Genomic DNA, 16259 nt, shown 5'->3' with positions numbered 1-16259 from the left:
CAGCCAGAAGAGCAGTGGGTGGTGCAGCTGTGTCCTCACATGCAGCCTAATGGTGGCCACCACTGCCGTTTACCACATCCATGAGAGAGAGGGACTTTTTTTTGTTCCTATTGATGCTATTAGACATTGTCTAATTGAATGAATCTGAAGATTTATTGATTGAAATTAAAAGTGTATTAATTATATGAGGTGCACAGGAACTGCAGAGAAATACATTATATGAGAATGAATTCAGTTTAATCTAAAGATCCCAATCTAATCCTAATCTAGCAGCAGAAAATATAAACTAACCATACATATTATTGACTGATTATATTGGGGTAGAAGATGCTGTGAAACGCTTTTTTAGTGCATTTGTGTAGTCGTGCAAAAGAAAAAAAAATGGAGTTCATCAAATAAAATGAGATTTGACTTTGAAGTTGGGGTTGATGTCCAGTTCAAAAGCATTCTTTTCACTTGCTTATGTCACACACACACACACACACACACACACACACACACACACACACACACACACACACACACACACACACACACACACACACACACACACACACACACACACAACCCACACAACCCACATGGGATCACAGAAGGGAGGGGAGCTGCGCGTCCACTGAGGCTCTCGGCGCGTTTGGAGCAGCAGCTGAGCGCAGTTACTGGCCAGATCACAGCTGGTTCATATGCCATCTGTTGCTCAAGTAGTCATCCTCGCTCGGACGTTTTTTTTTTTGTTTTATTTATTTATTTATTTTACTTTTTCATACAAAATCTGACGCGGATTGGCGCCGCTAACGGGGAAAGTGAGCAAGTTTTACGCACAAGTTTGGAGAGCAGACGGCAGCCGTAGTCTGCGAGTTTTTATAAAGCGGACACCTAAAGATGAACGAAACGGACATAATCTGCGAAAACAAAACGTCGTCCAACTTTAGTGATTTGTCATGTTTAACTGCGACTGCCGCGCCTTACAGCCCCATCGACATCACCACCTTCATGCACATTTTCCCCTCCATCTATGGCATCCTGTGCTCCGTCGGAGTCATCGCCAACGCGCTGGTGATCTACGCGGTCGCAGCGTGCAAGAAGAAGATGGTCTCGGACATCTACGTGCTCAACTTGGCCATAGCTGACATGCTGTTCCTGCTGGTGATGCCCTTCAACATCCACCAGCTGGTCAGGGACAGGCAGTGGGTCTTCGGAAACTTTATGTGCAAGGCGGTGGTGGTGGTGGATGTCAGCAACCAGTTCACCACCGTGGGGATAGTTACAGTGCTGTGCATTGACCGGTAAGTGGTAACTTCACTCTCGGTACGTCAGCTTATTTAATAATGTTATGTGGGGGCAATGGAAGCATAAAAACGTGGGAACGATATGCAAAAAAAAAAAATGATCAAAAACGGACTTGAATGCAACAAAAAAAGAATGCATTTTCTGAATTGGATTTTTTAAATACACTAACAAAACAAACTGTTTAAATTTAAAGTATATTTGTCGAAACAAGTTTCTGAGAAGATGCTATGTTATTGCTAAAAGTTTCATAAATTAGTCAAATTTCAACCATTTATTTAAAACTTCCCAACTCAACTGCATTGGTTTACTTTTAATTATTACATTTATTTTTTTTATCTGTCCAAACCAGTAAAAAAAAAAAATAATAAAACAAAACAAAACAGAAGAATTGGTTTGAGATGAAAGTGAAATATCAGTGAAACAGCAATAAATGTTTGCATTGTTTTCTAAAACCTTTTCCATTGCAACCACAGCTTAAATGTGACGTCCAATGACGTGTCCAGCATAAAGCTTGTTGGCAGACTTGACTTTGGGAATTATACTTTTTCTAACTAAAGCTTCATTCAAACATTAATTTTCGCTCCAACACAGAAGCTCTCTGAATCACTAGTCTTAAGATAGCTTCCAGTTTCATACCAAAATCACATATATGTTCACAATACAACTCATACAGTGCTTTATAGATTTGTTTTCTTTTTGCTGACTCGCTTCCATGTTTCATCAGAGTACATTTAATGTCAGACTAGATTATGTAAATACCGCTAATGCAGTTTTCTAATTCATTAAGGGATAAGACACAAAATAATAGCAGCACCCTTGGGTTGTTGGGTTGTTCCACCCCGACCAATGCCATCAAGGACTTCACTGGCAATCAGACTTTCGCAATTTTTGTTGAGGAATTCTTCGCTTCACTCTTCTTGGCAGATTTACTTCAGTTCAGCCATCTTGGACAGATCCAGCCATGCACTGGTTTAGATGCCACTCTGGGCTCTTTGGTGACCTCTTCACTCAGTCGCTGTTACAAGTTTTCTCCATCTGGGAATCACGACTCTTACTGTGGTTCGCTGGACGTGTCATCAGTTGAAAACTGGTTTTGTGTTTAGGGATGCAAATCAAAACGCACTATTTAACGTCTGACAGTAAACATTATTTTTCCAAATTGACCAGAATAGCTTTTATTATCTGATATCCAGTAGCCTCTATAATTGATTTTTATTTTAAACTGCATATCCTCCTGAGACCCAGCAATGCATTTTTGTCCTCTGTGGAGTACATAGGTTTTTTGTTCATAACTCTGAAACTATACATGCCACTGTGTTAAATCCTGTTGGTCCTTAGAGAGGACATCCTGGGCTTTCCAATGATATGACATGTGTGGGGGTGGGGCTTTTCTGGAATTTTCTTTCTGATTCTTCACAATGGCTGCCATCCCTGTGAGCACATTTTATCGAAAGAAGAAAGGTAAGTATATTATTTTCTAATTATGAGCTTTGTGAGTTTAATATTCAGATTGCTTCTAGTAAATGAACATCTAAGGAATAGTTAGGTGGATTTTCAGAGCAGTTTAATTATTTGTTGGGATAAAACATAACCTGTTTATGTGTGTCCTCCATAGAGGACATCAGGATTTGCTTTTTATTTTTTTAACCTGTTTTAATAGAAATCAGCTCACTGACTGAGGCAGAGAAAATCCTAAACAGGATTATTGATGGAGACTCAGACATAGATTTGTCAGATGAGGAGGACCAAGAGGGACAGATTGACGGTGATTTTGAGGTCGGGAGTTCAGAGGATGAGGCATCAAGTGAGGAAGAGGAGAGTGAAGTTGAGGATGCACGGGCCCGTCGCCCACTTTGGACCAAAACTAACACGTAGGCTTCTGAGACAAGAGTAGATAAGCTTAGACAGATAAGAGTATTTTTTTGGATGAACTATCACTTTTAGAGGACATAATTATTTAATGTATTTGTCTGTCTCTTAAGATTCCTGCCTGTGCTGGAAGACTCCGGAGAGGTTGTCTGTACTGCCCCAAACCGTGTAGACTGGCCACCATCAAAATACTTTGAGCAGTACATTGACAACAAAGTTTTTGAGGACATGTCCTTTTGCACAAACCAGAGACAGATTCAGGTGTCAGGCTCAAGTCTGAATACAACACCTGAGGAGATTAAGACCTGGTTTGGAGTCTCAGTGTACATGGCATGCCTTGGTTACCCAAAAATCAAAATGTATTGGGCCAAAAAAACAAGAGTGCCAATAGTTGCTGAGTCGATGACAAGGGATCGCTTTTTCAAGATCAGATGTTCTTTGAAAATCACTAATGATCTTGATGTAACTGAAGAAGAGAGGAAGCTCAATATGCTTTGGAGAGTCAGTCCACTTTTGAAGAAGGTGCAACAAGGTTGCCTAAACCTACCCAGGCCAGGAAATGTTTCCATTGATGAACAAATGATTCCCTTTACTGGTCGATGTCCAGTCCGTCAATTCGTTCCTGGCAAGCCAAATCCAACCGGATTGAAGGTGTTTGTTCTCGCTACTCCAACTGGAATTGTATTGGATTTTGAAGTCTACCAAGGAAAAAACACCTTTGTCGGCAGAGACACAGGACTTGGAATAGGAGCAAATGCAGTTCTTCGGTTGACTGAGTCCATTCCCAGGGGAACTCACCTGTACTTTGACAGGTATAAACGTCAATTGTGGTGCTGTTGATGATGATTCTCTGTAAACAAATGACACTTATTTTTTATTTTTTGTGTTTGTGTCTGTCTGTCTAGGTATTTCACCTCAATAAAACTACTGGATAAATTGCTAGAAATGGGTCTGCCTGCAAGTGGAACATTGATGAAAAATAGACTCCCAAAGGATTGTAACATTACATCTGATAAAGAGTTGTTGAAACAAGGAAGAGGCTCCTCTGTAATGGTGACAAGGAAACATCCTGAGCTGGCTGTGACAAAATGGGTTGACAATAAACCTGTACTCATGGCATCAACAGTGCATGGAATAGAGCCCCAGGATACCCGGACCAGATGGTCACTGAAAGACAAAAGGCATGTTCAAGTGTCCAGACCTGCAGTGGTGGCAGAGTACAACACCAACATGGGTGGGGTTGATATGTGTGATAGAATGCTTAGTTTTTATAGAATGGCTAACCGCACAAGGAAGTGGACTGTACGCACAATCCTACACTTCTTCGATCTGGCTATCACCAACTCCTGGTTACAGTATAAGGAAGACAGCCAAGCTTTGGCACGACCTATGAAGAAAACTCTCCAATACCATGACTTCAAACTGCTCTTAGGTGAGGAACTGATTGCCCAGGGGCAGTCAGGCCAACCTAATCCAATTGAATCTGATGCGTCGAATGATGAGGAGTACGTTCCATCACAGAAGAGAAGGAGGCCCCAGCCAGATAAGGAAGTGAGAAAGTATGGAGCTGTCCATTTGCCACAGATGATGGACAATCCTAATAGTTCCAGGTGCAGAGCAGAAGGGTGCACTGGAAAAACCTACATAAAGTGCATCAAATGCAACATGTACCTCTGCATCTCAAAGAAGAAGAACTGCTTTATGGACTACCACAAACCAAAACAGAACTAACACACCTGATTAAACTACACTAATCAGCTTGCTTTTGATAAGCTGAATGAGGTCCCTGGAAATCTGAACCACTGGCTTGAATGGTGTAGCCATTTGAAATTTACAGCACTAAAGATTGTCAGAGTTCAGAGGTAAATGTATGCCTCGAAATGTGTTCATATTTGCCACAAGAGAGTCCCGATGTCCTCTCCAAAGGACATACTCTAAAAAATAAATAAAAACATGTTTTGAAATTTTTTCAATTGTAGTGATGTTTTTTCACACCAAAGAGTCATGTAGTGTAAAAAAAATTGAAATTCAAAAACTTTTTTTTCTCTGGGTCTCAGGAGGATATATGAGTGGATGTCAGTGAAGTTTCATGTTTCTTTTTTTTTTTTTTTTTTTTTTTTTTTAAATAGTACTGCAAGAGTTACAACGCAGGCTGTCATGCAACACATAATGTTCTCTAAATAAATGATCCAGGTTCCATGTTTACCATCTCAGGACATCAGGAACAATTATATTGGTCATTCTGAACTGATAAGGATCAGTTTCACAGGAACACCTGGAGCAGGGGTCGGCCTCGGAGCATGAACGCTGCACTATATAGATTTCCAGAGGGTCATTATCCAGCAAATTGTGTCTTGTGAGAGGATCTGTTCAGAAAACAACTCTTATACTGTCAGTCATGAAATCATGAAAACGAAAATCCATCCATCTTGAAACCTGTAATTTGTTTTCTGTTTTTATACACACAGACATAGAAAGCCTCTTAAAATCATCAAACACTTCTCTAACCTTATCTACGTCACCTTTAAACCAAGATGTTATAAGCAGCAGTTTGAAGGAAGAGTGTAATCCTCACCTGATTTAGAGTAGAGGACGGCTTTGAAGTGCAAAATTAAAACGGCTTTCAATACAAAATGAGATAGTAAAACTGTTGTGACTTGTAAAGCCTCGCAAAACCAGCATTTTAGGTTTGAAATTAACCTAAAATGCTCATGTTCATGTCTTTGGACATGTTTTCTGGCTGGATGTTATAAATTCAAACACTTTAAATTGCATATTTGGCTAAATATTGATCAGATGTTTTAGGGAATTTTTCTGCTAGAAAAGACAATGAGCATTCCAATTACAAAAAAAAAGTGTTTTTTTTTTTTTTTTTTTGTAATTTGACCATCATGGAAATAGAAATAAATCTGTTTTAGTTTCTCTTCATTAAAGGGGACCTTTTACGATTCCTTGGAAAGGTCTGAGGGCTAAACAAAACATGTTCATTATATTTTATGAAAAAAATAATTCTCAAAGAGACTTTTCCCGATCAGTTCTACCTATTTTTAGCTTTCAGAATGAGCTCTTTTAGGACCTCTTATCACTTTAAATATAAAAAGCTGCTGGCCAAGCCCAACTAAACCTTGCTGCACACATATGTACCTTCATGCAACCATGCACCTTTGACCTTTAGTCAGACCTAGAAGCAGAAGAAGTAGAGCTTCCTGCACAACCATCGAGATGCAAAAACAAAACACTTGTCTTTTCCAGCAGCCATTGTTCAGTTCATCTCTGCTTGGGTTGCTATAGGTGAGGCGCTGGGCTTGGCTGAGGTTGGTAGTAAATGGGGCAGTGCCGGCCATTTGTGACTTAACAAGTGGGGAGATTTGAAATCGTTTTCAAGTCACCAAAGAGACATGAACTTGTTTGCCAGAAAAAGGCTTGGTGGTTATTTCTAAGTGACACTCGGATTGTTTAGAAGCTGTAGAGACTCAAATGGAAGTATAAAATCGTGCAAAAAAATGAATTTATCACAATAGGTCTTCTTTCAAGCACGTAAAGAGTCATTTTCCTTTTCCTATTCATCCTTTAGAATCTTCCCAGCTATTAAAACTTCAGCAGAATGTCATTTAGAAAATTGCAAAATTGTTGTCATAGAAAATCTTAACAAAAACGGCGACACAACACTAAAAGGTGGATGGATGTATATAATTTACCGCACTTAAACTGCTCTTTTTCTTGCATGGTTTTCCAGCTCCCTGCAATAAAAGCAGCCAAGTCTAATCTTATTATAAACCTGCAAGCACTTCCTAACATATAAGCTTTTCATCAAGACAGAGGAAGGAAATTTTAATGTAGTGCAGTTTGTCCCATCATCAGTTCGGGTCCTGATTTCAAGATCCTCCAGCATTAGCATGACTGCCTAAGAATCTTTGTCATGCACTGGAAAAAAAAAATCATCTTTATTCTCTTTTTCATGGTGTAAAAATCTTAATCTCTTTTCCTGCCAGATATATCGCCATTGTGCATCCCAGCTCAGAGCGGCGGACCGTCCAGTGGACCATCGTAATCAACTTGCTGGTGTGGCTGGGCAGCGTCCTCCTCACCGTGCCCGTCATGATCTACGCCAAGGTGATCCGCAGGGAGCACATGAAGGTGTGCATGATGTACCTGGACGGGCCGGAGGACATGTACTGGTACACGCTCTACCAATCCATCCTGGGCTTCATCATCCCGCTCATCATCATCAGCACCTTCTACTCGCTCACCCTCTACCACGTGTTCAGCTCCATCCGCCGCGTCAAGCGCAAGCAGTCGGTGTGGGCCAAGAGGGCCACCAAAATGGTGCTGATGGTCATCGCCTTGTTCCTGATCTGCTGGTCGCCCTACCACGTCATCCAGGTGATCAACCTGAGCAACAACCGGCCCACCATCGCCTTCATCTACGCGTACAATATCAGCATCTGCCTCAGCTACTCGCACAGTTGCATCAACCCGCTCATGCTGCTCATCTTCGCCCAGAACTACCGCGAGCGCCTGTGCAGCCGGCGGAGCGCGCTGCACAGCTCACAGCACTCCTCCAAGGTCACCGTGGTCAAAACCGACGGCTCCAGCTCGGCAAACGACCCCAACTACCGCATCACGGTCATCTAGTCCGCTTCACTTATACGGTGTAACAAATAGGCGGTGTACTTTTTAGAATTGTAAACAGATTTGCTATTACACAGAAGAAGAAGTAAAAAAAAGCCTGAAGCGGCAGCATCAAATCCAGCTTTAATAAAATAAACTCTAAATAAAGGCACTGTAATTTTTTTTTTTTTTGGATGAATCCTCAGAAAGCACAGGCCGCACACAGCCAGTCGGCTCACGACGGACTGAATTCCACGGCGCAGCTTCGCTGGTCCTTTCACCAGCACCTACTGTGGCGTCTTCTGACTGAACAGACATGATCTGCTGTAAGTAATCCAATCAAGAAGTCACTATAAGGGCTCATGATTTGTAACCAGAGGCCTCAATAATCCACAGTTTACTGGCACAGATAAGAGCTGCTCTGTTTTGAAACGGAGCAGCCGTAAGGCTTTCTGTGCCACTTGTCACGGTTTTAAAACTTTGTCGCGCAGAACGAGGGACGCTTTTTATGGAAATAACTTGTAAATTGGGTTTACTGCGTAGTAAAGGGTACGTTTAACGGCGGACCGAGCCTGTGAGAGCTAGTTCTCATTTGTGTTTGGCTCCTTTAATTGTGAATAAAGCCCACGTACAATAATAAAGTATAATTTATTATTTAAAAACACACAAATACTGAAAAATAATATATAGTTGTAGTTGTCTCTGGCTATGTTTTCTCAACATATCAGAGAGGATCTTTGAAGGATTTAAGTGCTTGCTAATGGGGAAAGTACTGTATTTATAGCCTGTTGTTAGGACTGGCCCTGCGCTGATGAATTGTGTTTGTAGGAAATGTTGTATTTAAAGAACAACACGCTGTATTTATGATGAGTGCAGAGTCACACGGTGTTCAGCCCACTTCTGTCGGTTTCCGACGTCAAATATTGAGCGCTGTACCAGAAAACTCCTCTCAGGGACTGCTTTACGAAGGTTAGAAAAATATACAGCGGCACTCAACGATCTCTCAGCCTGTGCAGTTACTACCGCGGTTAAGTATCCTCTGACAGCTTGCAGCACAACGTTCTGATGCCGTATTGAAATGTTTGAGCCACATGCCTCAGGAGAGACGAACATGTGCATGTAACGTAACATGTGACTTTAGGAGATGAAGTCTTGCAAAAGTATCCACCTCCTTCGAACCGTTTCACACTCCGTCAGCTCAGACTTTATCGTGTCTTACTGAGGTTTTGCGGGACAGGCCGTCACAACGAGGCGCAGACGTTTGAGGAAAAGGGTAGATGGTTTGCAAATTGTACGATGTTGTGCCTTTTAATTTCAGTTCCCCAGAGTTAACGCTGTTTAGAACCACTTTTCACCCCCTGCAGCATGATACTGCCACCACCGTTTGTCACTGAGGGGATGGTGTGTTCAGTGTTGGTTTTTATCACACAGTTTTGCATGTGGGCCAAAAAGATCAATTTCGTTGTGACATATTTTTAGGGGAAACCCTGCAAAGAGGACTTTTTAAAACACTCATGCCGTTCTTTGTGTAGGCTTAAAGTCGCAGCAAAGGGCTTTAATGTGACAAAATGTGTGAAAACTTCTACAAGGCACTACATGTGCACGTTGACATATGGGTTAAATATATGTATAGTTGGAGCAGGTGTTTGCATTGGTAATTTATCATGTTATTGTGTTGTTTTCTGTGTATTTTTGTGACTGCGAAACTATTTTCATAAAGGATTCAGCAAACAACCAGTGATATTTCACAAACACTGTAAGGGACTGATATCGGTTTTGCATCATCGTTCGGTCAAGTGGAGGATAAAATGTGAGAGAAAATGTAAAATAAAGTATGACGAATGGGTCAGGAACAAGTGAATAAATGCTTAAGGACTGTTTTATTATTGTTTAAAAAAATAGAGCATAATGCTATAAAACATGACTGATCAGCACCAAGTGTTCTCCAGTCATTTTGATTAATCGTTTGAAAAATACTTTTAACTTCGTTTGTGACTTTTTTTTCTTTTTTTTGGATTTACTCAAGTTAAATTAAAGCAAGTTGTCACTGTGGAGTAACTAACTCAGACTTAAAGAGTTGTTTATGAAACCAAACATGTTCCTGCTTCATTCCTCGCGTCTGTTTTTCCTGATTTAGTGCTCTTGTTATCGTCTTGTAAAGGGTCTTAATGCTTGTTGTGGCGCTCGAGCACTAAATGTGATGTAGTGTGACCCAGATTGCTTCTGCAGATGTTGCCCCAGAAGTGCTTTGCAGTGTCTGTAAGAGTCCTTCCCTGTGCTTCAATCAAGGCTTAGTAAAAATCTGTGGAAATTTGTAGTTTGTGAAAATGTGACTTGTATTTTATTTATTTTTTTTTTTCTTTTGTTACCTCCCATCATTAAATAAACATTTAAAATAGGAAAAGACGGCTGACAAAAGATGGTTTCCATTATTTGAATTGACCCAACCCAAGGCATACTTAAACAAAGTAGCTGTAAGTGACCTCCAGGCCAACAGGGGGCTCCCCAGAGTTTGTCGCTTCTCATGCACAATCCAGAGCTCAAAAACTGAACATCTGTGGTGAGGATTGTAAAAAATGAGAGTAATTTTACACTGTAATTAGTCATCCTGTGTATGAATGTTAAATTTCACGTTAGTTAAAATTCTAAACTTGTACACAACAGTCAGTTAAATTTCAAGCAAAGTTTGCTCAGGAGTTCATCCAATCTTGAATTAGGTCTGATATTATGTTACAGTCTTTTTCCAAATTGTATTAAATTAATCTGTGTCTTCAAAATTCGATACAGAGACACCCATTATGTCAGATTTTTGTAAATTGATTAAAAATAGAAAACCAAGAAATCACATTTACATAAGTATTCACAACCTTTGCTTATATATATATGTAACATTGTTACTTCATAACCGGGGATGGTGTACTCCAGATTCATCTTCAACCACACCACATAAAAGCAGCGGAAATTGCTCCGCAGTGTTTTTCTCAAGCTCATTTTCTTCTTTATGACACCAGCAGCAGACTGTGGTGAATGGGAAGGGAGGCTGTGCAAAGGGACTAATATAAAACAAGAACCCCTGTCAGTTATAGTGTTGCTGAAAGCTTCTTCACTTAGCAATGGCATAACATTCGTCTCATCTTACGGCGCACAAGCCGTCGCCTCGAGTGACCTTGGATAAGAGCACAACCTTGTTTTTTAGATGGATTCTCGTGTGAGGAGCTTCAGACTGACGTCGCCAATGGTTTCACACTCTGAGTCATCTTCTGGAGGGTTTCATAACATTTTTATGATTTAGGTTTGTAGAATTACTGCTTTGTGGTGCACTGCTGATGAGAATTATTGTAAAAGCCAGAGTGGTAATTTGTTAAAAATAATGTTTGTGTTTTATGGTTGAAATAAAGCTCTTAGCTGCAGAAAATACGATTCTATTTTTGCTGAGAAAATAAAGCTCCAAGAAAAGAAGAAAAGTTGCCTCCAGTGTTTTGACATGTTTCATTGGCGAATATAAGAGGAGCTGAAATGATATGCCGCTGCTTCATATGCTGACGTGAGAGTGCTATCAAATTTCTTATCCAAATCCTAAAAATGAAAGTTGATAAAACTTCTTGAAATGTCAGACTTCTGTGTTTTGTTTTGTTTTTCTTGCCAGCATATAATGAGGCATTCAATTTAATTAAGTTGACAGGAAAGGATGAGAAGAGCACAACTATCATTCAGGAAAGATAAACGCGATTAAAGTAGCACATCTGAAAATGATCTTTGATTTAAATAGAAACTCAAGGAGTTTCTACATTAACTCATAAAATAAAGTGTGATAATTGGATCTGTAGAGTAACCAGTGTTGATGGTTAGGGGCCTTCATTCCTGAGGAAAACACGCTCTAAAATGTCTAATCAAAGCCTCTTTTGCGCCAAATACATGGGGGAAATTGTTCCTCCTCCTATTATTGTTTTGTATACATTATCTCAATTAAAAGAAAATTGCATTTTCTCACTCAGTGTGGTTTTACAGCTCCCACTCCCACAGATTCTCGTAAGAGTTAAGAAATCTCTGACCCCCACCAGCAGCACCTGTGCTGCAGCAAAAACACATTCCAGCTGTAACTCAATAAACCCAACAGCAGTCCTTTCATTCCAAGGACAAACAGTGAGATCTCATGATTTCCTCCACAGTTCTTCTTCTTCTTCTTCTTCTTCGTGTGAGAGGAGGGTGTGTGCGGAAGAGCGGGAGAAGAGTAAAAGAGCGAACGATTGTATATCTTTTCTATCTTTTTTTTCTTACTGTTTATTCACTGGGTGTTTGTGTTACTTGTTTAATTGTAATTTTGTGTTAGTTTGTCACGTTTTAAGGGGTTTTTGTGGGTTTGGGTGTGGCCGGCAGGCCGGCGTCTTAGGACGCCATGGTGGTTGGTGGTGGTTCTTTTTCCACGCTGACGCGGAAGAACGGCATCAAGGTGGGTGCTGGTTCTCCGTGCAGCGTGGAGGAAGTTTGTTTGGCTGTGGGTAAGGTGATCGGGCACGAGTCTATTAAGTCGGCAGCACGGATGAATGGAGCGGTGGTGTTGTTTGTGGAAAAAGTCGAACAAGCTCAACAGCTAGTGGAGGTGGGCGTTTCTGTCGGCGATTTGTTTTTACAAGTCTCGCCACTTACTTTACCTGCAACGAAGGTAACGCTGTCGAACGTCCCTCCATTTATAAGTGACGAGTTTTTGATAAAAGAGTTGTCGAGGCACGGCAAGGTGGTATCACCGCTCAAAAAAGTTCCAACAGGGTGCAAATCGCCTCTACTGAAACATGTTGTCTCCCACAGGAGACAACTGTTTATGATTCTTAATCGTAAAGATGAGGAGCTCAACTTACGGTTTCATGTAAGGATAGATGACTTTGATTATGTTCTGTTTGCAACGACTTCAAATATGAAATGTTTTGGTTGTGGTCAGGAGGGCCACATAATAAAATTGTGCCCAGGCAGGGCCGGGCCGGCCCCGCCGGTTTCGGCGAAGCAGCAGGTGGCCGCTGAGCAGGTAGGAGACCCGCCTAGCGAGAGTAGGGCAGCGGAGGAGCCCGCTGCCGCTGCGGGGAAACCCGCTGCCGCTGCGGAAGAACCCGCGGCTGCTGCAGGGGAACCCGCTCCCGTCGTGGGAGGACCCTCGGCTGCTGCGGAGGAGGCCGTGGCGGCTGTGGAAGAACCCGCTGTGGTGGTGGAGGAGCCCGCTGTAGAAGAGCTGGAGAGAGGTATGGTCGTGAGTGAGAGAGCTTTGGAAATGAGTGTGTGTGTAGGTATGGATGAGAACACGGTAGTGTGTGGTGATGGGGCGAATGGTGGGGAGGGGGTGAGAGATGGTGTGCAGGGAGAGCAGGAGGAGGTGAAGGGCGATGAGGAGCCTTTAGTGTGTAGAGGTCAGGGAGAGAGAGTAGAGGAGGAGGAGGTGGGTGGACAAAATGAAAGGAGGAACAGTGTGGAGTTGGTTGTTGGAGCAGGAGCGGAGGGAGAGACAGAGGAAGGGATGGAGCTGGAGGCTTCTGCCCCCATAAAAAGGCGTAGCAAAAGGAAGAACGTGGTGGCTGCTGTGCAAGCCAGTAAACAGGCCAGCAAGCTGGTTGCAGACAGGAGGGAGATGTCAGACAGCAGCGACGAGGACTGGTTCTCTGACACCAGTGAGGTGTCCATAACACAGAGTAACAGTAAAGAACCAAGATACCCAGTAGAGTCATATAGAACTTTTTTGCAACAAACCAAAGGATTGAGGGGAGTAAAGTTAGAAAGTTATTTTCCCAATTTGAGATTGTTTTACTTCTCCGCGAGATATCATATCAGAAATAAAGAGGCATCAGGTTTTACGGATACAGAAGTTTTTAGATTAAAGAAAATAATGTCAAAAGCTAGGAAACAACTTTGAGTAAAAATGAGGCACAGTAGTATTTTATTATTTTTTATAAGGTTTTTATGTTTTGGTTTTAGCTTCTTACCCAATATGGATTCTTTTAAGATTGCATCTTTGAATCTTAACGGGGCGAGGGGAGCTGAGAAACGTGCTCTAATTTACCAAACATTAAACCAAAAAAAAATTGACATCTTTTTTTTACAAGAAACTCACAGTGATTCTTTAATAGAAACAGACTGGGGCAGAGAGTGGAGGGGGGAGGTCATTTTAAGTCACGGCACCTCCCAGAGTGCAGGGGTGGGTTTTCTGTTTTCCAGAGCTTTCACCCCAAACTCCACAGAAGTCGAACATGTCGTTCAAGGGAGGTGTCTTTTGGTCAAAACCAAATTTGATCATTTTAGCCTGGTTTTTATCAATATTTATGCTCACAGTACCAATGCAGAGAAAAAGCGTTTTTTTGAGAAAATTGGGGAAAGGCTGGGTGATTGTGGGTCGGAAGATTATGTTTTTATTGGTGGGGATTTTAATTGTACAGAAAACGAGTTTTTAGATCGTAATCATGCAGAGCCACATCCGGCGGCCCAACATGCTCTGCGGCAGCTGGTCTCGTCTCATGGCCTGGTGGATGTATGGAGGAGGATGCATGCAGGCTCCAGGCAGTACACATGGTCCCACATTAAGGAAAACCGAATCTCTTTAGCTCGACTTGATCGTTTTTATTGTTTTAAACACCATTTTAATGTGTTTAAAACATGCCAGATTTTACCGGTGGCTTTTACCGATCATTCTTTGCTTTTAGGTAGTGTTTTTATAAGAAACATTTCACCTAGAAGCGCTTACTGGCATTTTAACTCGGCTTTAACTTATGATCGGGGTTTTAAAGAGATTTTAGGTTATTTTTGGATGGGTTTTAGACAGAGAAAGTCTGATTTTATTAGCCTGAGACAATGGTGGGACCATGGTAAAGTGCAGATAAAACTGCTGAGTCAGCAGCACACTCTCAATGTCACTCGTGACATCGCCGGATCTATTAGAGATCTGGAGATGAACATCGTGGAGTTAGAACGACTTAGTGAATCCACAGGAAGTCGAGAGCACATTGAAGCTCTCAAATCTAAAAGGCTAGTTTTAGCAAACCTGCTGGAGAATAAAGCCCAAGGCACATTGGTCAGGTCCCGGGTCCAGAACATCACGGAGATGGATGCTCCCTCTAGCTTCTTTTTCAGCTTGGAGAGGAGACACGGGCAGAGGAAGCAGATCCACTCTTTGCTGTCGGACACGGGGCAGCAATTGAGTGAACCGGAGCAGATCAGGAGGAGGGCTGTGGGTTTTTACCGTTCTCTGTTCCAGAGCGAATATAAAGAGAACGAGGGACTGCTGAAGGAGTTCTGTAGCGACTTGCCTCAGGTCTCCGAGGAGACCAACATCGAGCTGGAGCGCCCTCTGGAGCTACAGGAACTCCACGCAGCCCTCCTCGGCATGCAGGGCCAGAAGTCCCCAGGCGTTGACGGGCTCACTGTGGAGTTCTACAAGGCCTATTGGGATCTTCTGGCCCGAGACTTGCTGGACGTCTACAACGAGAGCATGCTTACTGGTTCACTCCCCTTGTCCTGCCGTAGGGCAGTGATCACCCTGCTGCCCAAAAAGGGGAACTTGCAGGACATTAGGAACTGGCGCCCCGTGTCCCTCCTCTGCACCGACTATAAAATCCTCTCCAAGGCCCTGGCCACGAGGCTGGGGAAGGCTATGGAGCAGGTTATCCACCGGGATCAGACCTATTGTGTTCCCAGCAGGTCTATGGTGGATAATATCTACCTAATTCGGGACGTTTTGGAGGTCTCCGGTTCATTGGGTTTGCAAATGGGCTTGATTTCACTAGATCAAGAAAAGGCATTCGACCGCGTCGAACACGGCTTCCTCTGGGAAACCATGAGGAGGTTTGGGTTCGGCGAGGGTCTTATCGCCAAGATCCAGGTACTGTACAGTGATATTGAGAGTGTGCTGAAGATCAACGGCAGCCTGTGTGCTCCTTTTAGGGTGCGTAGAGGCGTTCGACAGGGCTGCGCGCTCTCGGGGATGCTCTACGCACTCTCCCTGGAACCCCTCCTCCAGAAAATACGCTCGACTGTTCATGGTCTGGTTTTACCTGGTTTTAAGAGCAATATGGTTTTATCTGCCTATGCTGATGATGTCGTTGTTTTTACTAAAGATCAGCGGGATGTCACTGTTTTAACCGAGATCACGAAAAAGTTTTCAACTATGTCCGCTGCGAGGGTGAACTGGGGAAAGAGCGAAGCCCTGGCAGTCGGCGAGTGGTCCGACGGGCTCCCAGTTCTCCCTCAGGGCCTTTTATGGAAACAGGATGGTTTTAAGTATCTCGGTGTGTTTTTAGGAGATAAACATGTTGTGAACAAAAACTGGGAAAATATTGAAGGAAAAATTAAAAACAAGTTATCCAAGTGGAAATGGCTACACTCACAAATGTCCTACCGAGGCAGAGTGCTGGTTTTAAACAATTTAGTTGCTTCACAGCTGTGGCACAAACTTGCGGTGGTAGACCCACCATCTGGGCTACTTGCAAAAATCCAAACAGAGATGGTCAACTTTT

General features: G+C 42.5%; 2 protein-coding genes and 1 long non-coding RNA gene across 3 annotated transcripts; 2 read left to right on the top strand and 1 right to left on the bottom strand.

Moving 5' to 3' along the window:
- Positions 1-344: 344 nt before the first annotated feature.
- mchr2b (melanin concentrating hormone receptor 2b) lies at positions 345-10174 on the top strand. The gene is made up of 2 exons (XM_014997045.2): positions 345-1286; positions 7152-10174. Exons 1-2 carry the CDS (start codon positions 883-885, stop codon positions 7792-7794), a joined length of 1047 nt encoding a protein of 348 aa, XP_014852531.1. The 5' UTR covers positions 345-882; the 3' UTR covers positions 7795-10174.
- LOC148157126 (uncharacterized) lies at positions 2607-4071 on the bottom strand. Its single transcript, XR_015764491.1, has 3 exons — positions 3958-4071; positions 3707-3857; positions 2607-2721 (listed from the first exon to the last, which is right to left on the bottom strand). It is a non-coding gene; the product is annotated as an uncharacterized LOC148157126 (long non-coding RNA).
- Positions 10175-11847: 1673 nt separating the features above from the next.
- LOC148157125 (uncharacterized) lies at positions 11848-13667 on the top strand. Its single transcript, XM_088009708.1, has one exon. It carries the CDS (start codon positions 12167-12169, stop codon positions 13664-13666), a length of 1500 nt encoding a protein of 499 aa, XP_087865834.1. The 5' UTR covers positions 11848-12166; the 3' UTR covers position 13667.
- Positions 13668-16259: the final 2592 nt, after the last annotated feature.

This window comes from Poecilia mexicana, unplaced genomic scaffold, assembly GCF_051168715.1.
Source record: "Poecilia mexicana isolate PSO_F unplaced genomic scaffold, ASM5116871v1 scaffold_10, whole genome shotgun sequence".
NCBI lineage: Eukaryota > Metazoa > Chordata > Actinopteri > Cyprinodontiformes > Poeciliidae > Poecilia > Poecilia mexicana.
Note: the sequence above shows the minus strand (reverse complement) of the source record. Positions and strands in the feature narration are given on the sequence as shown.